The sequence below is a fragment of the Furipterus horrens genome, unplaced genomic scaffold (assembly GCF_987537825.1).
Source record: "Furipterus horrens unplaced genomic scaffold, mFurHor1.1.pri manual_scaffold_9, whole genome shotgun sequence".
Classification (NCBI taxonomy): Eukaryota; Metazoa; Chordata; class Mammalia; order Chiroptera; family Furipteridae; genus Furipterus; species Furipterus horrens.
Genome location: NW_028327179.1, coordinates 1,977,291 through 2,002,934, shown reverse-complemented (window position 1 = coordinate 2,002,934; position 25,644 = coordinate 1,977,291). Strand labels below are relative to the sequence as shown.

At 58.8% G+C, this 25,644-nt stretch overlaps 1 protein-coding gene and 1 long non-coding RNA gene across 2 annotated transcripts in view; one reads left to right on the top strand and one right to left on the bottom strand.

The window, feature by feature from the left end:
- Positions 1-1,817: 1,817 nt before the first annotated feature.
- LOC150001195 (uncharacterized) lies at positions 1,818-2,978 on the bottom strand. Its single transcript, XR_016513175.1, has 2 exons — positions 2,719-2,978; positions 1,818-2,633 (listed from the first exon to the last, which is right to left on the bottom strand). It is a non-coding gene; the product is annotated as an uncharacterized LOC150001195 (long non-coding RNA).
- A 91-nt stretch (positions 2,979-3,069) lies between these two features.
- Positions 3,070-25,644, top strand: part of COBL (cordon-bleu WH2 repeat protein) — a 123,593-nt gene continuing 101,018 nt past the window's right edge. The window contains exon 1 of the mRNA XM_090287001.1: positions 3,070-3,285. Within this exon, the coding sequence (XP_090143127.1) occupies positions 3,194-3,285 (92 nt within the window). The 5' untranslated portion in view covers positions 3,070-3,193. The remainder of the gene's footprint in view (positions 3,286-25,644) is intronic.

The following is a 25,644-nucleotide window of genomic DNA, read 5'->3' as shown; positions in this document are numbered from 1 at the left end:
TCGTGACGCAGTGGCAGGCGAGCTGGACCTACACATTCTCTGCGTTCGCGGCTTGGCGGAGTCCTGCACACAAATGCTGACACATGAAAATCTCTCTGCCCCTGTGTTGAATGGGTCACAGCAGAGTTGGGTGCTGGGCACAGATGTAGGCGACTGTGTTTGCCTAATGGAGAAGACAGGGTCTCCAGTGAGCAGGAAGAGGGAGAAAATGTTAGTGGGTACAGGGTTCATTTGGGGGGGGGTGATAAGAATGTTCTGAAATTGGATAGTAGTGCCGGTTGTACAACTCTGTGTAACCCAAGAATTCTCTAACCACTGGGTTACATACTTAAAGTGATGACTTTTATGGTATGTGCATGACGTCTCAGTGAAATAAAGGGCCCTTCACAAACGTCTGAGTTCCTATTGTCAGCTAATGGTCTTACATAAAATACATCCCGTTTAAATAGCTTACTATATTAAAAATCATTAAGGCCTTGTCTGAAGCAGACTTGAGAGTGTCTCTTCCTCTTTCTATGAGGACCCCCATCCTAAAGAATTAGGGCCCCACCCTAGGACCTCACTGAACCTTAGTTACCTTCAAAAGGTCCCATCTCCAAATGCAGTCCCATGAGGGGGTGAAAGACTTCAACCCATGAATTTTGGCAAGGACACAATTCGGTCCATAGGACATTCAGTCCACAGTACATACCCACTTTGCTCTCTGCTTTAAAGTACTCCTTTAACTTACTTAAAGTGGTGTCACCTGCCTTGGTTACCCGGCTCTGTGCCTGATTCTTCACTCCTCACAGAGGAGGAAACTATAGTTTAGAGAATTAAGTGACTCGCTCTCAGTAATGCTGCCGGTGAGAGGAGGGTCAGGCCTGAAGCTGATGTGTCTGACCCTGACCTTCCTTCACTACTCAAAGGCAGGTCCCTAGTCGCAGCTCTGCCTGGCCGGGAGCCCTTTAGACACCCAGACTCCCAGGTCCCGCCCTGAATGCACTGTGACAGGGTCTCAGTCCTGTCTTGACAGATTATCATTTCCGAGGCCCTGCTGTGGCAGAGGGGTCCCCGAGGTGCAGCCTCCCCTCCGTTTCTTCCCATCCCAGGCAGGTAGAGGTACTCTGGGCGTTCCAGGTGCCCCGCTGTCTGCAGGATGGATGCTCAGGCTGCTGCTGCCCCAGGTCGTCCTGCCAAGAGGAAAGGGGAGGTCTGGGAGGGGAGGTAGGAGCCGAGGAGGGGCACGAGGTGACCGCTGGGGGAAAATGTCCCTAAAGCGGCCTGGGCAACTCTGGCGCTCAGCAGCAGTGACAGCTGTTGCTCCTCGGGCCAAGAGTGGACAGCAGGTAGTTCCGAGTCACAGGCCGGCTGGGACAAGGCCACGGGGCCGCACGCCCCGCCACGCTCCGTGCAGGAGGGGCGCAGCCAGGTCGCTTGAAGGCACCCAGGTGGGAGCATTTGCACCACTAAAATGCCCCTGGGGTACCTGTGACCTACAGGCCAGAGTTCTCCCAGGCTCCTCGTCGGCGCTGGGCTCCCGTGACGCTGCGAAGGACCCCTGGCACCCCCAGTCCTAGAGGAGGGCGAAGCAGGAGTGGAGACGCATTCACTCCTTGCACTCTCTGCTATGGGGCGCCCGCTGCACCGCCCCACGGGGCGGCGGCCTGGGTGCGGGGTCAGAGGTGAAGGGAACGGAGAAGAGCGAGCGGTACAGGAGATGAGGCGCCGGGACAAAACGTGCCCTGAACACGCCAGCTGCGGACACAGTGTTCATCCATCGATACACAATGCACGCGCCCCTTATTCACAGATGTACACAAACGTAAATAGAACTGTTCGTTATAAATACAGACTTTTATTTAAACGTCCATGAACAGCCACACACACACACACACACACACACACACACACACACACACACAGTGATGAGCGCTCGGAAGGAAGGCAGAGCGGGACAAGGGCAGCGTGGCCTTTCCTGCCCAGGCCCCGGGAAGCCGGGTCTGAGCGCAGAGGGCCGCGGGGTCGGCGGGAGCCGGAGCGCCCAGGCCCGGGCCGCAGGTGGCAGTCCTTGAGAGAACGACTCACGGGCCGAGCTGCAGGGCGGTGCACGGCAAGGCCAGGCGCACAGGTGGGAATCCGGTCCTGGGTGGGCGCCCCGCCTGAGCGCACCAGGCCTTTGCGCTGTGGCAAGGACGTGGCGCTGGGTCTTTAGACCGGCCTGCCCGCTGTGCTAACCAGAACGCGGGGACCCGCTGGGTGGGCTCGGGCAGGCCTCTGCACCTTACCCGGGGACCCCCTTCCGCGCTGATCAGGCTGCAGGCTCACTGGAACCTGCGTCTTCTTGGCCTGTTCTTCCTAGTCCTGCGGAGGTCAGACTTTCGCACCACCCCGATCTCTGCCGTTGCTTGGGGTGAGTTAGGAGGAGTGTGAGGGTGGAGTTGGAGCAGATCGGGGCCCTCGTAGACTGGCTCCGGGCCGCAGCCTGGGCTGCTTCTGCTGGTGTTTCTGCCCCGGGCCCGCACCGGGCACCTTCGCCGGGCTGTGCCACCTCCGCGGCGGTGGGCCCCCCAGCTTGGCAGGCGTTAGTGTGCTTCCAGTAGGAGCTCCGGGTGGCACCCGGGCCCGGCTCCAGCCCCATTATTTCCGATTCCCTAGGGACAGGGGGAGGGGAGGTCTGCTTTTCTAACCAGTCCCCAGGTGCCGCTGGGCAGGGCCCCACTCGGAGACCCTTCGCACCAGGTATCTGTTGCGCGCGTGAATGTTCTGTTGGGTTCCAAGGTCGTCCTGGATGTCCAGCGACACTGGTCACTCGCGGCTCCTTCTGCAACCTCGATCTTTCCCCGCTGGTCCGCCCACCTCGCTCTCCTCCCGCCCCGCCGCTGCCAGGTGGTTCCCCTCCCGCAGCTCCACCCCGCCGCCTCGCAGCCGCGCCTCGGGCCACCCCCGGCCCCGCAGGAGCGCGCTCCCTCCCCGGGGCGGAGGTCCCGGGAGCAGGCCGGGCGGGGCGCTGCGGTGGGGGCGGTGCTCGGTGGGCGCGGCGCAGCCAGGCGGGCGGGGGTGCAGCGCACCTGGCTCCCCGGCCCCTCCCCGCGCGGCCCGGCCCCCGCCCGCCCCGGACGCCTCCAGCCCCTTCCTTCCGTCCTCTCGGAGGCCAGCCGCTGTCCTCCGCCGGCGCGCGTGGGCGGGCGATGGGTCAGCGCGGAAAAAGTGAATGAGGACGCCGCCGCAGCGAGCGCCTGACTCGGCCGGGCCCGCCGGCTCCATGGACGCGCCGTCCGCCTCGGCGGCCAAGCCCCCCACCGGGTAAGCGGCCGGGCTGCGGGGACGCGGGGCGGGCACGCGGGCAGCAGCGCTTGCTCAGGCGGGACGCCCCCGCTCTCGGGGGGAAAGGGGTTGTGTACTTCGTGTGCTCGGGTCGTTGCCCAGGTGACAGTGTCAGGCGGAGGTCCGCGCCCTTCTCGCGCGCGCGCACGCGCCCTTTCCGGGGACCGGGCAGGCAGAGCCCCCGCCGAGTCTCCGCCACCCCCCGAGCGTTGCCCCGGGCGTGGGAAGGCGGTGGAGGCCCGGAACTCCGACTCCAGCCGGGCTGCCCGGTGCCGGCGTCCCAGTCTAGCTCCCCCTCCCTGGGCCGTGGCTCCCGCTGGGAGAAGGGGAGGTTCCGAGACTTGGAAGACGCGGGGCCCCGCGGTCTCGGAGGGTCGTGTAGAGGGCACTGCCTGGAGGTTTTCAAGACAATCGCCCCGCTCCCCGACTTTGTTTTCTGGGTCCTCTGGGCAGTGGACAGAACGCGGGGTGGGACCGAGCTGGCGTGGGGACCCCGGCCTTGGACCTAAAGTCAGGGCTTTGGGGCCCCGCGGCTGCCCGCATCTTAACGGCGTGTTTTCATCCGACACCTGGTGTGTGCGGATCGCATGCCACACGCACCTTGGACTCTCAGGAAGACGCCCATGCCTCCCACGGGAGAGGCACCCTGCCCTTCACCCGGGACTGAGTGGCGTTGGAACCGCGCGCACCACAAGCAGGCCGCATGGCCTCCGCGCGGGGGTGCGCGCTGCTCCTGAGCCCAGGAGCCCTGACCCGGAGCAAATGTCTATGAGTCCTGCAAATGGAATGAGTGGGCGGAGGCACCTGCTCCCCAGGGGGCCCACTCTCCCCTCCAGCAACTGCTCTGGAACCAGGCCTCTTTGGGGACAACTAATCTCCTTTCTCTGCAGTTGTGCCCACTGACTCACCCTGCCCTGTGCCCACGGCCTCGGTCATTACCCAAGTCCCCGAGAGGTTTTCAAATTGGCTTGAAAACAAAACAAGGCAAAACAAAAACCTCTCCCTTCGATGCCAGGAAAAAGTGAGCCAGGTTAGCAAATAATGCTGAGGCTGAGGAATGTTGACAGGAACTTTTTTTTTTAATGTACTTAGTGGTGGTTATGTAATTCCTTCTGAACAAACAAATCTCCCCCCAAAGGAAAACAAGTGGGGGCACCCCAGCATGACAGGGGGCGTGAGAAGCAGAATTACCTTTGTCTGCTTCCCGGGGAGACTGAATCATTTGGTCACTGTCCCTTGTACGTAACTATGGAGAGAACTGTTAAGAGGCCGGCGAAACTGGAATGAGAGTATTTGTAAAATCATTCGGAGAATTCTGATTATAGAAGTGGGGCAGTGAACCCCAAGACGGGTGCTCTTCCAGCCTGGGGCTCCACCCGGGGTGTGGCCCTCACTGCTTCCCGGAGCTCTGGGGCCCTTCACACCTGCGTCCCCAGAGAAGGAAAGGACAAAGGACGGTCACTCTGGATAGGATAAAATGTGACACTGTCATTGCTGATGCCTCTGGTCCTTGTCCCCCCACACACTTCCCGAGCATCTGATCTGCTTGTTTGAACATCTTTGCGTGAGAAACAGAGACATGTGGCTTTTAACTTCTATTATTCCCAATTAATTCATCAATTTTATTTGATTTAGTACCTTTTGGAAGAGACATCAGGAAAATATCAGTGTGCCTCTGTTTTCCAGACAAGAACTCATGTTTAGTAATAGGGTCTTGCGAGTAGACTCTGGGGGGAGAGCCAGTCTCGGGCTGTTGGAATCCTGTGTATCACGTGGGTGTATTGCTTGCTGCGGGGAGAGATAAGGGGTGAGGTTTCTGGTTTGGGTACCTGATGGGTGGCTTAGGTGCTGGTGGCTCTTCAGGGTGTGAGTATCCCTCCTCCGTCGCCTGAGACCGAGGCTGCGCTTGCCACGCGCTCCGGGGGAACGAGCGTGGTTTCTCTGGGTGCCGCCGTGATGCTTATCAACCCAGACACGCCGCAGCCCGCGATCAGCTTCCCGCCTGACGCCGTGACCTTGACTCCGTCTTGTGTAGGAAATCGCTCGTTGGGGACGATGAGGTAAGGAGATTTCACGTTATAAAATCTGCACTCCCAAGGCCCTTCCTGGGAATTGCTGAGGGACAGGGAGACTGGTGAAGGCGAATTCACGTCCACGGATCGAATGTCTGAATGAATTATTAATAGGTAGTTATTCATTATCTTTGCTGGGAACACAAGGATGCATTTTTAGGTGGATTGCAATGATCTGTTTTCCTTTGTCATTTTTTTAGAACAATAACGCGTGACTAATGTAACTGCCTGGGGAAACTATGCTTTTAGGAAGGAGAGCACATACAGACTTGATGTGACTTTAAGGAATTTTAGAGCTCAGTGGCAGTGTAAGAATTGACAGAATGTTCTAGACCACAGGGGGAAAGTTCACTTGCCTCTTGGCAAAGCTTTAAACTACATTTAAGTACGTCTAAGATGACGTTTACTTCTGGTTTGTCTGTTTACTTGCGAGAACCCTCCCAGGAGCTGGTGGTGAGGCACAAGGTTCAGTTTCTCACTGGACCTATGTGAGTATGGGGCCAGGTGTTTGGGCTCCGGCAGGACACTGGTCAGGTTGTTTTTCTTGAATGGAGGAAACACATGTTTCCCTAAAGTGGAGTCCTCTCCAGTGGCGTGAAATGTCAGCGCGGCGGGCACGTTTGATCCGTGGCTGTGGCTGTATTCAGACACTGTGCTTATGTGAAATTCTGTGGACGTTTGCTGATCAATTTCATCAAAATGTCAGCTTCATAAAGACCTAGCTGGTATTCATTTCTCTAATGACTTAATCAAGTTATTAGAATAGGAAAATTTTTTAAAAATTAACCGAAGTGGGTAACTTGTTGAGTGTTGTAGGCCCACTACGCTTGAAGCTAAACCCAGTGACATTTTCTGTCCGGTTCTCACGGCAAATATTAATGGACTGTCAACAAGTGTCCACCACAATAAACCATTTAGGTAGGCAGCTTTCTTATTTCAGAGTTTTCTGGGATTTTGGCTAACGTGGTAGAGCATGTGTTTACAGTCTTTAAAATGATCGCATGTAAAATTATTGGTTCCATTAATTTCTTCCCATTTCCTTGGAACTATATTTTTAAAAGATATTCCTTCAGAGCTACTCTTTTTTCTGTTTTTTTCCTGTTACATTTACTGGGGTGACACTGGTTAATAACATTATGTAAATGAGCTATTCTTTATGTTGACAATTTATCTAAGAATGTAGACGTTGGGTATTGTATGATGTACAGTAGAAAGTAGGCCTGGGAATTTTATTATGACTATACTTTTTCTTAATAAGTCGGAGGAGTCAGACATGTCCCTGTTACACCAGCAACTACCCTTAGAGCATTTTAAATATTTCTCAGCGGTCGTGGTTGTGTGAGGACGATGGGACTAAAGTTTGATTAAATTTGTGCGGCGCGGGGCGCCCTGCCCCCTGGGACTGCAGCCTGCGGCCCCGCCCCTGTCCTCTGGCCTCCCCCCTCCCGGTGCCCCAGCGGCAGCAGAGGGACAGCCCTCCCCACCCAGGGCTGCGTCCCGTGGCCTCTTTAATTTGGGATCTGGGAAGTGAAGTCATAAAATCTGTGTGCGCCCAAGACCGCTGCCATAATTATTCAGCAAACAAGATTACAGACTGTATCTGCAGACCATAATAAGTACGTTAGGTCTTTTGGCCCTTTTGTGCTTTATTATTAAATTTATCATCAAACATAATTTTAAAATTGATCTTAAGTCTTCAGAAGGGGGCAGAAATACTTGATGATGAATGTGTTTGGATTGAGGAGGTGCAGATTTGAAACATAGGGACACTTGGTTCTGATTTAGACTCAAACGAAGTGAAAACGTTTATGAGAGAGAGTTTTCATTACACACGGCTCCGTCCTCTCCCACCCACATTTAGTTCTGGGATCCGGGCGTTTTGTGTGTTGGTTAATTTTAGTGACACATTTTCAGTAACTTTATACTGTAACAGAGCATAGATCTGTTATCTCTATGTGAATGCTTTCATATATCTTCATCTTTGTACTTTTTCTCTCCTTGAAATATTTAATATGGCGTATTATTGATATATAGAGCTAGGTTGATAATATGCCTTTATGATCGATTTTAAATGTTAGCCCCATGTGCTCCCACTTCCCACCTTGGCTTCCTCGCCGTCGCCTGCCCCCAGCGTCCGCTGCTCAGGGCCACGTGCTGGCTCTCAGCACCTGTGGGGACGGCAGCACTGTGCTCTCTCTGCTTTCCTTCGTGTTCCCCTAGGTGTTCATCTTCCCCCTGTCTCTTCCTGTGGTCCCGACCCACTTCCTTCTCGTGCATGATTTGTAGGGTTTCACTTGCTTTTTACGAAGCTCACGGTGGTGATTCTTTCCAAGACCTGATGGAGTTGAAGCCGGACTGGACGTGGCCGCGGGCGCAGGGCGGGCCTCCCGCAACACCTGCGTTTCCCCCTCCTGGCCCTGAGCCGTGCGGTGCCAGGAGCCAGCCCAGGCTTGGGAGGGACTCTGCAGCCTTAGGGTTTCACAGGGTCCCTGCCGTCTTCTACAGCTCCAGCCCAGTTAGAAGACCTCCCCCAGCAAAACACATTTCAACTGAAACAGAAAAAGGAAAAGCTTTCAAGCCCCGTGAGGATGTAGTTTATTTAGTGGGTTAGTTTGACTGGGCAGGCTTCCAGGCCACAGACCTTTCTGCGGATCCGTCCCCACCTGCACCACGCCCAGGGGCGCCTGAAGAGGCGCCGACCGTTTTAGCTAAATCGTTGAGGTCCTTGTCCCCTCCCCCCGAATATATGTCTGACGCGGGTCCCCAAAGATGAGCCAGGTCCCTCATGGTCCTGGTTCCTGATCTCCCCGCTTTCTCCTTAGCTTGTCACCCGAGAAGCAGGTGAGGGCCCCTTCCTTGTGTTGGGGACACTTCTTCCCCCAGGCGGCCAGCTGTCCTTTCTCTGTGTAGCAGGTGTAACTGCCTCCTGCTGTGGCTTCCTGGGCTAGGCGGGGTCGCTGTCCCTCATCCCGGGTGCCTTCTGCTGGGCCATTGATCCCGGTTGACTCTCTCCAATCCAAGCCAGACGGGCAGGCTTAGCGGAAGGAACGAGGGCCCAGGGAAGGAAGCCACGGGCCGGGTCGGAACTCTGCAGGACCCACCGCCCTCCTGAGTGTAGCGCTGCGATTCACTGCTCAGCTCCGTCCTGCTTCCCACGGGGTCTGCGCCACGTGCATCCCCACCAGCCGGGCACACGGCTCGGTTCTTCCACATCCTCCCTGGGGGCCCGGTCTCACCCCTGGCCATGGGGTGGGTGTGTGAGCGTGAGTGAGTGCGTGTGCTGTATGTATGTTGTGTGTGCATGCATGTGTACATGTGTGAGTGCGTGTGAGTGAACACACCTGTGAGTGTGCACATATGTGTGCCGGTGAGAGTGAAGTTGGAGCTGACTTCCCACACTTGGCAAAGCGGGGGGTTCCCAGGTCAGATTCCTCAAAGCTGCCGTTTGGGAGCAGAATTGAACAGGGCCGTGGCCGGGGGCGGCCGTGCAGCAGGGGCGTGTGTCCGTGTCCCTGTGGCTGACCACTGAGGCTCAGCAGGGCTGGCCGGAGCCGGTTAGTGAGGAGCGAGTCCACCAGCATCAACACCGCAACCATGAGGGTGCAGAGAGGCAGACTCGCCGTGGCCGGAACCTCCCGGAGGGCGGCGTCCTGCCCGGGTTCCCCACTGCCCACCTGTGCGCCCGCCCCTCCGCCGCACGTCCCTCTGGTGTCTGTGGTTACCAGGTAGCGTCGTTTGGGGCAGAACTGAAGACTCTCTCCCTCCCACTCCGTGTCTAAGCCACTCCTTATGTAACGATGGTTAGCGCAGCCCCTGACCCCGTCCCGCACAGGCAGGGTGGCCGGCGGACTCCCACAGACGCGATGGCACCTGGCGTGATTCTCAGGCATTCCTGGGAAGGGAGTCTGCATGCCCCCCATGCCTGAGCCCCCAGAAACCCTGCCCACCCTCCGTCCTCAGGTGTGTCTGACAGCTTTCACGCACGGACCCACCGTTGAAGAATATGCCAGAATGAGGCCAGTGGGCAAGTTTTACAACGTTCAGAAGAGGATGAAACCTAGTTCAGAAACTGGACTAATTTACACTGAAAAACTTTAATTGAACTGTTTCCTTACTCCTCGTCAGTATTTTCTTACCTTACCACGATGTTTCAGGTTTTTGGAATGATGAATTCGGGGTGACACACTTTTCTAAAAGGAGGAACCAAGAACGTGCTCCGCAAGGACTTGCCTTATGTCAGCATTTCAGTCCCTGTCACGGTGGTACCTTCCCGCCAACAGGAGACCCGCCACCTGCCCCGCGCTGGGCGCGTGCGCCCCCACCGGCCCTCCAGTTTCTGGGCGGGACTGTCACATGGCCCGGACGCCTGCTCCCCACCCTGGTGGTCGTCCGGCACACAAGCTAGAAGCCCGGGCCAGGGTTTCCAAAGTCCCTTTTCCTAAAGCCGCTGCGTGCTTCCTGCAGGAGGCCAGGGTGTCTCTCGGCTGTTTTAAACCGCCACCGTTTCTCAGCCACGTTTCTCTGACTCCACAGTTGCTCGGGGCATCGGCGTGGCTGCTTCCTGGTACGGGGCCCTGGGGACGCTCCCCGCCCGGCTGTCACCCTGTGGATGCATTTCTAGTGTGTTGTGTGAGAGGCACGCGCGGGGCATGGTGGGCGAGGACCAGGCCCACTTGGGGAGGAGCACACGGCGCGTCCGTGAGGTCACGCGGCGCGTGGCATCCCACCGGCTCTTCTTTCCCAGCAAGTGCTCAGCTGCGCTCGGGCTGATGGATTAGGGACCTTCTCGGAAGCCTCTTGTTTGGCCTGGGTGTGGCCTCGGCGCCTGTGCCTTGTGCCCGGAGATGCAGTGGCAGCCGGGAGCTCTGCTGTGCCCCACACAGGAGCTGCTGCGGGTCACGTTAGCCAGACCGGGGCTGGGCTGTGGCAGGCTCTCTGGTGACCATTTGACTACGTCATGCTGAGGGTGGGTGGGCTCCTTGGACAGGGGGCTTCTGAGGATGAGTGTCCTCCGGCTCCAGCTCCGGCCCCCAGCCGGGAGGAGGGGGCCCAGGCGTGGCCCTGCAGAGCTGGCGTGGCCCTTTGCGCCCGGCCTTGCTTGTGCTTCTGTTTGACACCAAGGGGTCATGGAGGCGAAGCGCTCACGTGTCAGCAGGGACAGCTTACTAGCCACCAAGGGTGTCCAGTTGGGAGCTGTTTAGTGACATGAAGGTCCCATGTGCACAGGTTCTCAGCTCTCCCGGGACCGATGCCAACGGAATGTCTTGCCAACTATTCCCCACTTCTTCCCTTTAGTTAACTTGTTTTTAGAATAATTTATTCATCTCGTGATGTGTTCCTTCAGCCGCATGGCTTCCTCTCCTGTCCCATAGAACGCATGGTTATAGGTCTGCGTGAGCCGCCGGGAGAACAGACCTTTGTCTCTTTATTTTATCTGTTGGTACGAGGAGAACATGGCTCTTTAGACAAGAAAGCTGAACGGCAGCCTCCGAGGAAGCTCATGTTTGAAATGTTTCCTTGATGTTCACTTCTCACTTTCTGAGTTTAAAATCAGACGGTGTTTTATGTCAGGGTTTAGACTTTAACTGAGCTTCGTGGGCAGTAACGGATGGCTTGTTTTTAAACTGGGCAGGTGTAGTACTCAGTCACGTGTCTGTGTGTGTGTGGGGGGGGTGCACACTGACCTTCACAGCATTTTACTTAGAGGGGGTGCTGCTCTTACAGGGCTAAGTGGCCGCTGGTATTGACGTGCATTCGTTAATTTTGTACATGCAAAGGTGACATGATGGGGAGAAGAGGTCCCCCCCATGCCGGGTGTTACTTGTAACCTTTTGTTCTGTCAAAGGGAGGTAAAGACCACCCTTGCTCTGCGCGAGGGTCCCAGTGTTCACGGGCCAGGGATTTTCGTGAGGAACAGGCGGGGTTTGCAGCTGTCCCGGCCACCGGCGGGTGAGGGCGCTGGCGTAAAGAACGGTGGCCGGAAAGACAGGCCTTCATGTCCGCCTCCCCCATGTACACTGAGCCACGTCTTCATCCCCAGCCCCCTAGGGACAGGGGACATGCTTGCAACCACCTGTGATGGCGTCGGGCCTCCGGACGGCAGGGCCAGTGAGGGTCCTTCCAGGAGGACCCTGCTCCGAACCCGGGAGCGTCAGCCTCCTTGCCTGGCACCCCTTCCCCATGAAAGGAAGTGGGAAATGGGGGTCTGACCGCAGTGCTGATCGTAGCAATCAGTCACATGTCATAGCAGCCGCTCCGCTGACCCTTCGCAGCAAAATGACATCATGGTCCCTAAAAGCACACGCTCCAAGTGAGAGAGGGCACCAGGAAAGGCATCGGGCAGGGCAGCTGGCCTCTCGGGTGGCTCAGAGGCCGTCCCACCCCCCCTTGAGCTGCACAGGCGGACGGCCTGCCCTGCAGTCAGGCGCCCACGCTGAGGTCCGTGTGCCCGCCCCGCGGTCCGTGTGTCCACGCTGTCACAGGGCACATGCGGGAGTTTGGTCAGTGCCCCACCCCAAGCCCGTCAGCCTGATAGAAACATTGTTCAGTATTTGTGGCTTTGACAGACCCCCTCTTGACCCTGATTTTTACTAAAGGGAAGTCTTTACAATTGAGAGATTGAGTTTGTCTCTGTTCTCACTGCTCCCGTGGCCTGAGGTGTGATGCCACCCCCACCTGCCACCCCCTCACCATCCCCACCTCCCACCCCCACCTGTCACTTCCACCTGCCACTCCCACCTGCCACCCCCACCTGCCACCCCCACCTGTCACTCCCACCCCCCACCCCCTCACCACCCCCACCTGCTACCCCACCCGCCACCCCCTCACCACCCCCACCTGGTCCCTGCTGTACACATGGAAACATTTGCCTACATTGACCTCGTTGGTGAATTTCGACTGTAGACTCTTCAGTCCATGTTTGACTGTCTCGTGTCTCTAGATTTAAAAAAGGGCCTAAAAAGTTTCTAAAAGCACAGACCTAACAGGATGCTGTTCTGTAACTTTTCAGTGAGGCTTGGGGGCGTGCCGGCCTGTGTTTGCACGTCAGAACTCTGACAGGGGAGGCCGGGCTCTGGCGGCCGGGACGGGAGCGAAGCTGACCTCTAAGAGCGCACCCGCTGGGTGCTGCTGTGGGCATGGCTGCAGCTTTACATCCGGAGGGTCGAGCCAGTGACCGAGCGTGTGCCAGAAAGCGAGTCACCAGCCGGCCCGGGGGTGGGACGGCGGCCGGCACTCCGATCCTGAGCTCGCTGCCCCGCATCACACCGTCCTCTAAAGCAGCCGTGACAGGTCCTTCCCCAGGGTCACAGTGAGCACAGGTGAAGGCCCTGCATTCTCTCAGCACCAGACTTGGGGCGCTTCGGGAAACACGTGGTCCCCTGCCGTGGGATTGGGAAGAGACCCTCTCACATATTCATTCCAGTGTCGACACTGAATGTGGCGCGCATAGCAGGGGACTAGAAGGAGACTCTTCCAGGCCTCTGCCCTCCTGACCCTTCTGCCCAGCAGAGGAGAGACGTGCAGAGGGACAGGGACGCTCGGAAGGGCAGACTGCTTGGTCAGGGCGGGGCGAGGAGGGGCTCCCTGTGGGGCCGGGGCTCCTGCCTCCCACCCAGCACCCACGCCTGCAACGGCACGGCCCGCCTTGTCCAGGGCTCACCAGGCCCCGTTCAGAGTGCTCGTGAGAGTCACTGTTAAACTCACACAGTGTCCCGTGCGTGTGGAGTGGGTGCTACCACTTCTCCCATTTTTAAAGGTGGAGTGTGAGACCCACAGGGGTTCATCCATGGCCCCAAGGTCAAGTGAGGTGACCCGGTGAACCGACATCTGAAGCCCAGTCCCACGGCCTGGTACAGCCCCTAACCCCGCTGCGTCCTCTTCAAATACCAGTGGGAACAATCTGAACAATGTTCTGGCCTAAGTCTAGGTCATGGGGGGCGTGTCTCTGAGGTCCCGCGAGAGGGTGGGGTTGCAGGAGAAAGTGGCCGGGTCCCGTGTGGGCCGGCTCCTGGGTCACTGCTCACTGCACCCGGTGCTCCCAGTGGCAGGGGGCAGGGGACTTAGGCCCAGGCCTGCCAGCGCACCCTGCCGTCTCCCTCGCTGGGGACACGCTCAGTTCCCAGGGCCAGGGGACCCTGGCCAGGCGGGACAGCGCCCCGTGTTTTAGTGGCCATAATTTTGAGTCAGAAATTGAAGGCAAGCATCCACACCCGTAGTAATCAAGTAAGCCAGTGGCGAGGCCCGCGGCTGGTGGTGCGGTCTGAGATGTGCAGCCGGCGTTCGCGGTGGTCCCGGGCCAGGGCTACTCAAAGGGGGGTCCCCGGGCCCCTCTGCCCTGAGCTAAGCATGCCACGCAGAGTGGGCATCCAGAGGTCTGGGTAGCAGTTCGCTGTTCTAGTGACACCCAAGGGCCCGTCACAGAAGGGGCCTGGGTCATGGGGCCCAGACGGCTCTGGACTTGTGGCTTGGCTGGGGGCACGCCTGGGGGCTGATAGCTCTCCACGCTACGTCACTTATGCCCCTCAGTGCACCTGTCGGCAGGCGCCATTGCTGCCACTGTTCGGGGGGTGCAGACCGGAATCCCGGAGCAGGTAATCGACCTGCTCGGGGCCCAGGCCCCACCCTGCAGCCAGCGGGCGACGTGGAAGCCCTCTTGGAGCCATGTCAACTGACAGGAGGTTCTGTCATTCTCTGAGCAGCCAGCCAGCCTCCTGCTGCCCCCACTCCGTCACAGTGCCCTGGTCCGTGGGGCGCAGCTCTCTGCCGTGCGCCGCTCCCACACGCCTGCTTCAGCATCCTCTCACGTGGCATCGGCATCCTGCAGTGCAAGAGGGGACGCAAGGGCAGAGCCTGAGAGGCCCTCACGGTCACTGCCATTGCCCTGCATGTGTGGGAAGCCAGTCCCCACGTCCAGCCCGCACTCGGGGCCGGAAGGATGCTCCTCCCCTTGAGGGGACCTGTGTCCATATCCTGAAAGCACCTCAGGGCCATCTGGCCTGGACTGCCAGTCCCAAAGCAGCTGCATCCAACGCTGGGGAAGGGGAGGTAGAAGCCCCCACTGAGGGGCCCCCAGGGAGACTTCCCAACCAAATCCCTCTGGAGGTGACGCGGCTGCCAACCTTTCTGAGGGTGGGGGGCTTTTTCATGCACCCAGGCTGCACGTGGCAGGCATCTTTATACAAGTGGGCATTGGTGTTTGTGTAACAATCCTCAAAACGATTGCCACTCACCTGTCATTTGAACAATCAACACACCTCGGCTGCTGCATGGTGACCGTGTGACTCAGTATGTTCCAGTCCCAGCCTCTGGCCCCAGAGTTGTCCCCAACAGTGCCCATGGCACTCACCCAGCTGCCCCGTGACAGTAACTGTTGGGGTCCCTCGGCTGCGGGGGCGCTGCCTCTGCCCACACAAGCACCAGGGACCGGTCCTGCCCTGCAGGCTGTTCGTCACGGCCGTGTGCAGAATCACCCGGGTTTTCCTTCTGTAGAAGCTGCTGTGAGTGTGTAAGTCTCCAATTCATATTTTTACACCCAGATTCTCCCTGCATAACACGGACACCTGGATGCTCTGTCATGAGCTTGTACAAGAACTAAGATACGTTTAAAGATTTGGGAGGAAGAAAATTATAGGGTTAGCTGTCCCTCCAATCCAGTCCCTGTGCCCTTGTGGGTACAGGGTGGGGGTTAACACCTTGAGAAGGTCAGGCCTTATTATTCTCTGTATTGAAGTATAATTGATGTATGACGTGGTATTCGTTCTAGCTACGCAACATAATGGTTTGGTAGCGGCCGTCATGCGGAGTGGTTGCCTGGCTACGTTTGGTTCACAGCCACACCCCACACAGTTTCAGAGAAAAAGGTTTGCTGGGGATGAGAGCTATTAACAGGCTTGGACGTCAGGCTGGGGGGTGCTCCCCACTTTGTTGCTTCTTGAGATTGCTTTGGCTCCTAGGGGTCTTTTCAGTTCCATACACGTTCTAGGATGGTTTGTCCTACTGGGCCTTCGCTAGGGACTGCGGGAAACCCGTAGATGGCTTCGAGAAGTGTAGAGACTTGAATGATCTCCGTTCTTCCGATCCTTGACCATGGGGGTCTTTTCCTTTCCTTGCGTCCTGCTCCCGGGGGGCTTTGAAGGAAGACAAGCTTCTGCTTTTCCCTGGGGGTCCTGACTCGGCTGGGCTGGGACTCAGCCAGCATGGCTTGCAGGCACCCTGGGGGACCTGCTGCCCAGTCCTGGCTGAAGATGATTCATTCGTTCCTCCATTCCATTGTCCGTTCACCCAGCAAGGCCTTCCGTGAGTCTCATGAATAAAGACGCTATCCCAGCTTCGGGGAGGCCAGCCTGGGCGCTGGGCTGGGCCTGAAAGTACGGCATGTGTGGAGCACCGTTGTTCCCTCCCGCGAGAACGTCCTCCTCCGAGGCCTTTCTGAGGGCACTGTGTGGCACTCCACGTGGTTTCAGCCAGCGGCTTCGGGGAAAGGCCATCCGGCCCCCTTGGGCAGCAGAGGGGCCTCTGCCCTCAGCACCCGCCGTGAGGGGGCCACATGGGGGCCGGTCAGAAACAGCAGCTCTGAAAATCTGGAAAATCAATTACGTGAAAAAGACAAGAAATATTCAACCTCTGTAGAAGAATGCTTTGGTAAAGAAAAAAAAATCAAAGGAAGAACGTAAAGCCGAGTTTAGTTCTTTATTTGTCCTCATTTGATCATCTTCTAGCCTTTTAAGACAAACTCTGAGTTGAAGTCTCCTGGGTACGATTATTTCTATGTTAACTTTTTAATCACATTTTTTCTACACGATGGGTGTGTAAGAATAAAACGACCCATTTTTACTGGTCTAGAACCCTTTCAAGTTGTGTTCATTTAATTAGCTGTAATTTTTTTTTGAAACATATGAGTTAATTATAAGGCACCGCGTGCTGGCATCCTGGGTGTGGGCACCGGGTCCTTGGCCGGGCAGAGTCCCCGTGGACAAGCACGACAGGTCCCCAAACAAGCATCGTGAGCGGCACTGTTGGGGAGCCGCGTGCAGGGTGTCTCAGGAGCGCCCGGCAAAGCAAGGCCGTTAGTCCTGCTCGCAGGGCGGGGCCGAGAGCATCAGGGTTATTTTTATGAAAGGCCTTCTCAGAAGGAGGTTCTGCTGACGCAGTCCTAAGTATAATGCCCCTTCCAGACGCCGGAGCCGGCAGGCGCAGGGCTGGAAATATCACACCAAGATCAGCTCACAGAAATAGGCCCCTCGAGCTTTATTCGACGGGCATTTGTCCGTCCCCAATAATTGGAAAGGGGAGTAAAGAGGTGCGGACAGGTGCAGGGGACAGGTCTCCATGACACTGTCCGCACTGGGTGCTTTTCAGAAAAGTTAGCAGGCCCGCTGAGGAGGCGGGTGGCGGGGCCCGTCCTGTGGCCCCGCGGCAGGTCTGGGACGCGGGGTCGGTGCCGCCGTGCAGAAAGCCACCAGCACTGCGGCTGGGGAGGAGCGGGACCGATGGCCACCAGGAGGCCCTGTGCACTTGCCGGGGGGGCCCTGACCTTGCGTGGACATCCCTGTCCGTGCCGATAGGAGAGGACAGGCAGTGAATGCCCGTACCGGCCACGCTCACGGGTCTCTCTCTCTGATTAACTGGGCAGCATTATAAAGAAAGAAGAAAGAAAGAAATTAATAACTTTGGTGGAGCAGGTGATGCAGTGAAGCTTTTAGGTCTACAGAAGTGGAGCAGAGGCCAAGTGCAAGCCCAGGGCGGGACCTGCAGCGGACGCACACGCCGTGGATACCCCTGGGCTGCTTTGATCAAATAGAGAAAAACACGAAACCAAGGTTTAGACACTGTGACGGCTGAAGTAGCCCCTGACCGATGGAAGCTTAGGCTCACTGCCATCAAAGCAGGGACTGTGGCCTGCGTGCTGAGGACACCGCGTGACCGGGTGCCCCTACCGCGCTGGAGTGACAGGGCCCGTAGCCAGCGGTCCCAGCAGTTCTCACTGCTGAATGGTCTTAGTCCCACGCTGCTGCTCAGCATTGTGAACAGGACCTTTCTAGAGAATGTGTGCTTTTTCCTCTGGGTGATGGAGCAGGAGCCTAGCTCCTGTTTGTCTGCATCCCTCAGCTGTCACGCCCAGGGGTCAGGGGGGTGCTGTGCAGCCCTGTGTGCCAATGCGCACTGGTCCCCCACCCCAAAGCTTGTGCTTCTCTGTGCCTTGTAGGAGGGGTGCGGGGCAGGTCGTGACCGGCAGTGCAGGGTGGTGTTGTCAGGGTGGGCCCAGCCCACAGTGACCGCCCCTGCTGCTGGGGTCGTCCGCAGGAGGGGGGGGAAATGAGACTTAGTATTTCCTGTTACTCTTTTCATCTCCCCAAACTCAGGAAGCGGGGCGGAGGCTGTAGCTGTGAGCTGAATCGGGGAGACAGCAGGGCGCCCTCACTGTGTGGGTGCCTGAGTTTTGGAAAAATGACTCAGTCCTTCGACCCTCCCTGCCTGTTCTGCGTCTGTTTGGGGAAACCCCACTGCTGGGCGAGGACGAGATCTAAAGGAAGGCCGTGCAGAGATGGGTCCGCTGCGGAGACGCCTGTCTCCCGGCCGCCGTCTCCGGTTCCAGGCGATCTGGGCTGGGGCGGCCCCTGGCCACCGGCGGGCTGGTCCACCCGCCGCTTCTGAGACCAGATTCCTGCACCTCGGCGGTCAGATTGCAGTCTGATCGATTAGATGTGCTTGTGACCCTCCGTGTCCGCTGGTCACTCATAGCACGGGGCGCGGCGTGGTGACGGGCCCGTTCCGGTGCGTCTGGTGATAGCGGCTGACGCCTGATTGAGTTTGGTCGAGGACAGCGTCCCCGCGCACGAGTACCGCCTGTCCGGTTCACCGTGAGAGGGCGCCCGGCCCGAGGTCCCACAGCTCCGTCCATTGTCCTGCACGGCCGCATTTCTCCGTCCCGCCTGTGTCCCCAAGGCCTCGGTGCAGGGCCCGTGTCCAGGAAGGGGAACGGGACCGACCGGAACCAGAAAGCGGGGCCAGGGCAGGGCGAGCGAGCCGACGCCGGGCCGGGAAGGCGAGCGGCGTGCAGACACGGGTGCTGCCCCAGCCTCTGTGCTGCAGACAAGCAGGGCAGCGGGGGCAGCGCGGATTCCCGTGGCCCCCCTCACGAGAGGGGGACAAGTGCCGGGTCCTCAGGCGGCCCCGTTTTCCTGACGCTGAGAGGTCACGGGTTACTTGCACCGGTGTGTTCCGGTCAGGGCTGCCCACGTGCAGTCTGTGACTGGTGGAAATGTCCCCTCCGGCCCACCCCCAGAAGAAGACACCAACCCAGAAGAGGCTGCCGTGGCCAACCGGCTCTCGTTTAAAAGCAGAGCCTTGCAGCCCTTGCCACCCAGGGGCCTCGCGTGCACTCCGCCCTCGCGGGGAAGCCTCGGCACGGAGCTGCCTGCGCTGCGCTCTGGCCATGGACGCGGCCCGTGTAAGGGAGTCCCTGGACTCCTGCGTCAGCCAGCGGGGCGGAGGCTTTCCCCATCCGGCCAGAGCTGTGCCGCTCTATCCTCAGCCTCTTCGCAGGCCAATCAGAGCAGCTCCGTGCCAACCAGTCACGACAGTGCTGGTCGGGCCAGTCCAACTGGGAGGCTTTGGAGTCCGCGTTTGTATGAGGACCGACCGGTTCAAGATCAGAGGCAGAGACTGGTCTCTCTCTGCCACCTCCCCTCTGGGCTGGAGCCTGCACTTGCCCTTCCGTGGAAGGCTGAGCAGTTCGGGGTGCCTGTGCGCTCGGTGTCCTGGTTGGAGCAGAGCTGTCTAGCGGGAGAGGGCCACCTGCCTGGGGGTCGCCTCCCCATTGCGCTGTTCCACAGTCCCACTGTCTCACAAGTGAGCTATCGGCACTGAGTACAGCATCCTTCCTCACCGCGTCCCAAAGGAGAAACTCCTGTTGGCGTCAACTGGGTGCCAACGGCCATCAGTTGACCCTTCTCACTGACAGACCTACTATGTGTGGAGTGCAGTATTAGTGGCAGGGACAGTAGAAGGAGCCGGGTGACTGTGAGCCTTCAGGGGGGACCGCACCCGGGGGAGGCGCAGAGGCGCACACAGCTCAGCCTGTTTCTTACGCCGGATCGTTAAGGCTCTTTATCGAAAGTGGGTACAACTCCTTGGTCATAGATGTGATTTGCAAATATTTTTCTCCCAGGCTGTCGTTCATGTCTTTGCTTCTTTTACTGTTTTTAGAAAAATGGAAGTTTTTCATTGTGAGGAAGCCCAGGGTGTTTTGCACATTATGCATTGGACAAGCTTTGGGTGCCACGTCTAAGAACTCTTGCTCCAACGCCAGGCTGTGAAGGCTTCCTCCAGTGTTCACTTTTCCGTTTACCTCTACAATTAATTGTAAGTTAGCTTTGATCCAAGGTGTGGGAGTTAGACCAAAGCTTGCCTTCTCCGCCTCTTCCTCCTGGTTACCATCGTCTTTGGATTTGGGTGAATCGGTTTCTTCCACACGCTGCTTGGGCTTTATTTCTCATTGGAATTATGTGGGTCTGAGTGGCTACTTTTAAAGGCACCAAACTGTCACAATTGAACGTAACATCTAGAATGTGTATGACACCTTCCTTCCCCATGAATTAGTCATGTGGCCTCTCAGCAAGTCACTGGGTTTTTAATAAGCTAAGCCCTGAGATTATTAGCCTCTTGGTGCTTGGTTGGTGCCCAGGGTGGGGCCTGCTGGTAACTTGAGAGTCCCAGCAGCTGTGCCAGTCCCCACAGGGCACAAGTGTCCCGGGCGCGCTGTCCTGCGGGCCGCGTGGTGCGTGGGCGCAGGGATTGGTCAGAGGGAGGCGGGGGAGAGGCCGGCGCTCAGGCCGTGCCGCTGCTGGGCCCTTTCTGTCATGACCGGTTCTCCCCACAGGGGAGTCGTCCAGGAAAACAAACCTCTGCCTGTCGAGGACTTTCCCCCGTTGTCTAGGTTAGAGCAGGCATCTTGCTTTATTACGCGTAGCGGCGGCCTTTGGGAGCGCTGCGCAGGGAGGAGGCTGGTGGGTGGCTCCCCGGCTCTGGTGTCCGTGATCACGGCCCTGTTCTAAATATAGCGCCTGGTCTCCGGCGTGGCTGGAAGGAGGGGCACGAGGGGCCGTAAACGGGAGGGCGCCGGGCTCTGCTCCGATCGTGCCTCCATCTGCCTGCTCTCATTCAGTTAATCTCCGGATCAGGGTTACCGTTCGGGGAGCAGGTGTGTGGGGCTCCTGGGAATGCGGGGCCTCTAAATTTGTATACCACTCGGCCGGGGTATTTTCGGGCCGGTATTCGCGGCGCTGGCACTCCAGGCGGGCCACTGTGTCTGAGTGCAGAGATAAGACTGTCCTCCGGGCATCCCCCGGCCACGGGCCTTACTGAATGTGTCTCTGCTGCATCTCCTGGAGGTGCAGAGCGGAGATCAGCAACTTACATAAGCCGATCTGCTCTGTCCCATTGACAGGTGAACTTGGGAGATGCAGGAAGTCCCTGAGTAATGTCAGGCACAAGTGGGTGGTGACAATCTCAGCGACTGGGTCACTGTCCTCGTCATCGTTCTGAGGGGGGTGAAAGTAAAATGACCACTTCCTGTGCGGTTCAGTGCGGCCTTCTCGTGGGACATCGAGGAGGGGTGGCCTCAGGGGGTGGCCCGGGCAAGGACTGCTTGTGCCTGAATGCCACCTGTCCGCTGACACCCTCCTCAGTGCCTGCTGCTGCGCCTCACACCCCGGCACACCCCGTCTCCCTTTGCTTGTGAGTCCCTCATGGTCCCCTCTCCTCTGCAGCTGAAGGACAGACTTTGTCCCAGGCCCCTCAGGGGCTGGTCCACAGCAGAGTCCCCTTTGCAGAAGACACCGGGGGAAGTGGGGCCTGAGGGGCAAAGGCAGGCCCTGCGCCCCGGCCGCCCGCGTGAGCCCCCGCCCCTGGGTACCTCCCCCGGTGACCACTTTCCCAGAAGGAGCAGAGCAGCACAAGGGGGCACCGCTGCCCTTCCCCACCCAGAGACTCCGGCCTCGGCCTGGCAGCGGCTCGGAATGAGCAAAGGAACATCTTATCACGAGTTCGGAATGTGCCCGCATGGGCGGGGGCCGCCCAGCCCGGATCCTCGAGTGCTGATCAAAACAGATTTCCCAGGCTCCTGCTTCGTTGGCACGACAAGACGGTGCCTGTCTTCAGAACCAGTGCCCGTGTGGGCCCCGTGAGGTCGCCGGATGGTGGTTCCCCCAAACCACACGCCCCCGTGTTTACTGCGGCCACTTCCCTTTTATTCATGGAAACCAAAGCGGGTTTCCTGGGGAGACAGACGGGCTCCCTGCCCTTGCAGAGGGCCTGCGGAGGTCTTGCGGGCTTCTTTATGAAAACAGAGACACCGCAGAACCCCGCGGGGCAGGAGAAAAGACAAAGGAGGCAGAATTGGGGACCTGTGAGGCCACAAAGTGTCGTCAGTGTCACAATCAGTCCCCGAAAACCGTGGCGGGCATGTCCTTCCTTTCCCCTGCGAGGCGACAGCTGGGCTGGCCGGGCCGCCGGGGGGCTGCTCTTCACTGCGGCCCGGCCCGGTGGCGAGGCCCGAGGACTCCGGAGGCCCCCAGCGGACGGAACGCCTGGCGGCCGGGTGGGGACCGCGCCTCTGTGCCCTGGATGGCGAAAGCTGCCTCAGGGGACGGGTCGCTGAGCGGTGTGGCCCGGTTCCAATCAAACTTTTTATATGGACACTGACACGGGACTGTCATGTGACGTCCCATGTTGTGAGAGCCTCACCTTGGGCCTTTTCCTCTGACCGTGTTACCACTGGAGGCAGCATCCTCGGCTCGCTGGCCCTAGGGACGCACAGCAGGGAGGGGCCGTCTGCCTACTCCTGGGCTGGACACACCCCCGCCCCCCGCCCTCCGTGGCAGCCATTGAACCAGAGGAAGCAAGTCACGGGCGCTGTTTATGCTGCATCTCAGGACAGCTGCTCCTGGGCGCCTTAATCCCCAGATTAAACTCCAGGCACGTGCGTGTGAGGGGAGTGGGCTGAGGACCTTGCCCAGGCAGGACCCACCGGTAGAGGCCCCTCTGCCCCCCCATCGAGGGCTCACGCCAGGGCTTCCCGAAGTCTGCCCCGCGTGCCTTTGGCGCGTTCAGAAATCAGTCTGCTGGGGAGTCTGGGAGTCTGCACTTTCCAGAAGCTCTCCTGCGGGGGCTCCCACGCCCCGAAGCTCCTGAGCCAGGGCACAGACCTGATGGGTCGTCCCACGGGACCCCGGGCAGGGCTCGGTGGGGTCACAGACAAGCAGCGCGCTTAGGTGGAGGCCAGGGAGGCATGTCCACATTCCTGGGCGAAGGAGCAGCGGTAGCCCCTCTATAAAAATAACTAAACTTCACAAGAAGTGAGTGAGACCGCGGCACCATACCTGCTGGCAGAGTCCTCAGATCTGAGGTTCGCAGGGTTCTTTTCTTGCTGTAGGTTAAACAATACAATACATTTCAGGGTCTGGAGGAGAAAGTCCCTGGGCTCTCTCCGATCTCCATCTGGGTAACTTTTGTTCCTGTATTTATTCTTTGCCCCTTTCCGTGCCCTGTTTTCTTTAGAAATAGTTCCCTCCCCAGTTTTCTCTCATGACAGGACGTGACAGTGGTTCCTAAGCGTATGTCAGTCAGCAGGTCACTTTCTCCCGGGAACACGTGCGTCCGCATTTCCTCTCCTCACCTGACGCAAAGCCCCCACCAGCCCGCTCTGCCCCACGAGGCCCCGGGAACGGTGCCCGGCGCACAGTAGGCACACGACAGGCGTGCGCCTGAATGGGCATATTGAGGAAATCCAGGCCTCCAACCAAGAATGTGCGTCTTTGGAGGAAATCGCGTTTTGAAGTCCCTGGCGCGGAGCCTCCGCGGCTCACGGCGGGCTCTGTGTGGTGCGGGCTGCGGGCTGCATAAAGAAGCCTTTCTCGGGCCAGTGTTTTCTCTTCCTCCTCTGCTGAAAAGGGTGCCTTTTATTTTGCTCCACGTGAGCTGCCTGGGCTCCAGCGGGTGCCCGGAGCCTGCTGCCGCGCAGGTTGTGTTTGGCAGAAAGCGCGCCGGAGACGGCAGAGGTGTTTGCCAGCCCGCGTCTGCTTCAAGGTCCGCGCGCAGGCTTCGGGGGGAAATGCACACCCGGGAGACCTTTCGGCCTCTCGCTGTTTTCTTCGCTTGCTGCCTTGATTAAGTCCAGACGGAAGGGGGAGAAGCCACACAATGGGGACTTCTGACGAGCCCCGTGTCCTGGGGAGCACAGCTGTCCTCTCTCTGAGGGCTTCTGTGGGGCCCGCTCCCGCCACCGTCCCCGCGCGGCCACAGAGGCGCCTTGTTTCTCCACCAAACGTTCTTTGATGGGGGTGTTGGCAGAACTGTGAGTGTTCATTTTCTAATCGAAACTGAGCAAACGGACGCACAGTGTCTGCAAAGAAGCTCTGACAACTCATTGCCTTTCCTGACGCTGGCTTTCACAGAACCCCGGGTTCTCAGGCTGAGGGAGCCGCAGTCACGATGCTTTGTTTCAGCTGCTTTTCGCGCGTGGCCCTGGAAGAGCCCAGGGCGCCCTGGGGAGGGGCCGACCTGGAGCCGGTGCAGCCTCAGCAGACTGTCGCGCGTCCGCACCCGCCACGTGGTTGGACTGCTCAGATAAGGGACCCGGTGTGGTGGCAGCGGCTCATCCCTCCTGTCCCTCAGGAGCAGAACGTGACACCCTGGCTTCCCTTTCCTGAGGCCACTGATGCCAGATGCGGTGCAGGACCCAGTTGTGAGGACCAAGTCTCCTTCCTTCTGCCCGGCAGGTTCCTTGCAGACAGAGCCTTCTAGGACCCGCCTGAAGTGGCACCGAGCAATTAGCTGGTCACAAGCTGCAGGCCCTGGGGACCTGCTATCTCCTGTCGCTCAGGTCCCCCCCCCCCGCCCACCCCACCCGCCCCGGGCCTGCAGGGCCGGCTGCAGGGCTAGGCCGTGAACTCAAGCTGTTTTCCTGGGAACCTGGACAAGACCCTGGTGTTCCTAATCCGTCCCCTGTGAGACGGGCCCGGCATGCACCTGCTTTGTACAGCCGTGAGGGTCCCATCGTTCACATGGGGGCACCTCCCTGCACAGAGTGGATGCTTAGTAACTCAGGGCTCCTCTTACCCTTTCTGATCGTTATGGGGCGGGGTGCAAGGAGAGACCCCTGTGATGAGTGACAGCTCTACACTCACTGCGTGTCGTGGCCCCGTGGGGGAAGGGCGTTAGTCCTCCAGAGGGGCTGTTCCCCCACCAGTGCGTCAGGGATGACCGTGTGGCTGGCCATCAGCTGTCCTCTCCCGATGGACAGATGCGAGCTGTGGCCCCTGCTTTCTCCTGCCCAGCTCTGGGACTCCTGACCGGAGTACAGTCCCCGGCTACAGGCCATCTGCCCCCCTGGAGGGATGGGGCAAGTTTCCTCATCGAAGAAAGGAAAGCAGGAATAATTTGTGAGGAGGCCCAGAGTACCCAGGACATCAGCCCAGGACACCCCGCCCTCAGGGAGGGTGCGGGTAGCATGCAGGTTCAAGGCTGCTGCCACAGGTGTCGCGGCAGGAAGGGGTCCCCAGAGCAGAGGTGTGTGCCCCACTGTGCCCGCCATGCGCTGGGTTTGGGGAGGGAAATGTTCGTGTTTACGCTGTCCTTCCCAGACTCGGGTCCCTGTGTCATTTCTGCGGTTTCACTATAAACAGCGTGGTGTGCTGACTTATAAGATATGTAAAGTTGTTCATTCGGGTGACCAAAGTGTATTTCCCATGCATTCTTGGCCTTCCGGGCGCACGCCCCAGGAACTCTAGGGGTTTGCAGTGTGGGGAGTGAGGAGGGGTCTCGGGTGATGCGAGCAGGTGGTTTTGGGGGCGCAGAAGGATGGGTGGGGAGAAGTCTGGTTTTGAGGGCACAGCAGCCGCCCTGTCCCCGCCCCTGGGTGTGCGGTGAGGGGCCCCCGGTCACCGTTCTGCAGTGTCTTTGCAGTGGGGGCAGGAACGCACCCACACTGCTGGCCTCAGGGAGCGCCGTGAACCCGGAACTGGGGGCGGGCGACTGCCCAGGGCCCAGGAGAGGAGGAGGGTGAGAGCGTCTCGGAGGTGCCCGCTCTGTAAAAAGACCACACCTGGACCTCTCGTCAGAGGTGCGGCCCTGGTGGCTCAGCACGGGGCCACTGCCCCCGCCTGCCCAGGAGGACTTCAAACTAGACGCAAAGGCTGAGCCACAGAGAGGCTGTCTGTGCGGCCTGGGGCTGGGCTGGGGGGAGACAGGGCCTGGCGCCCGGGCC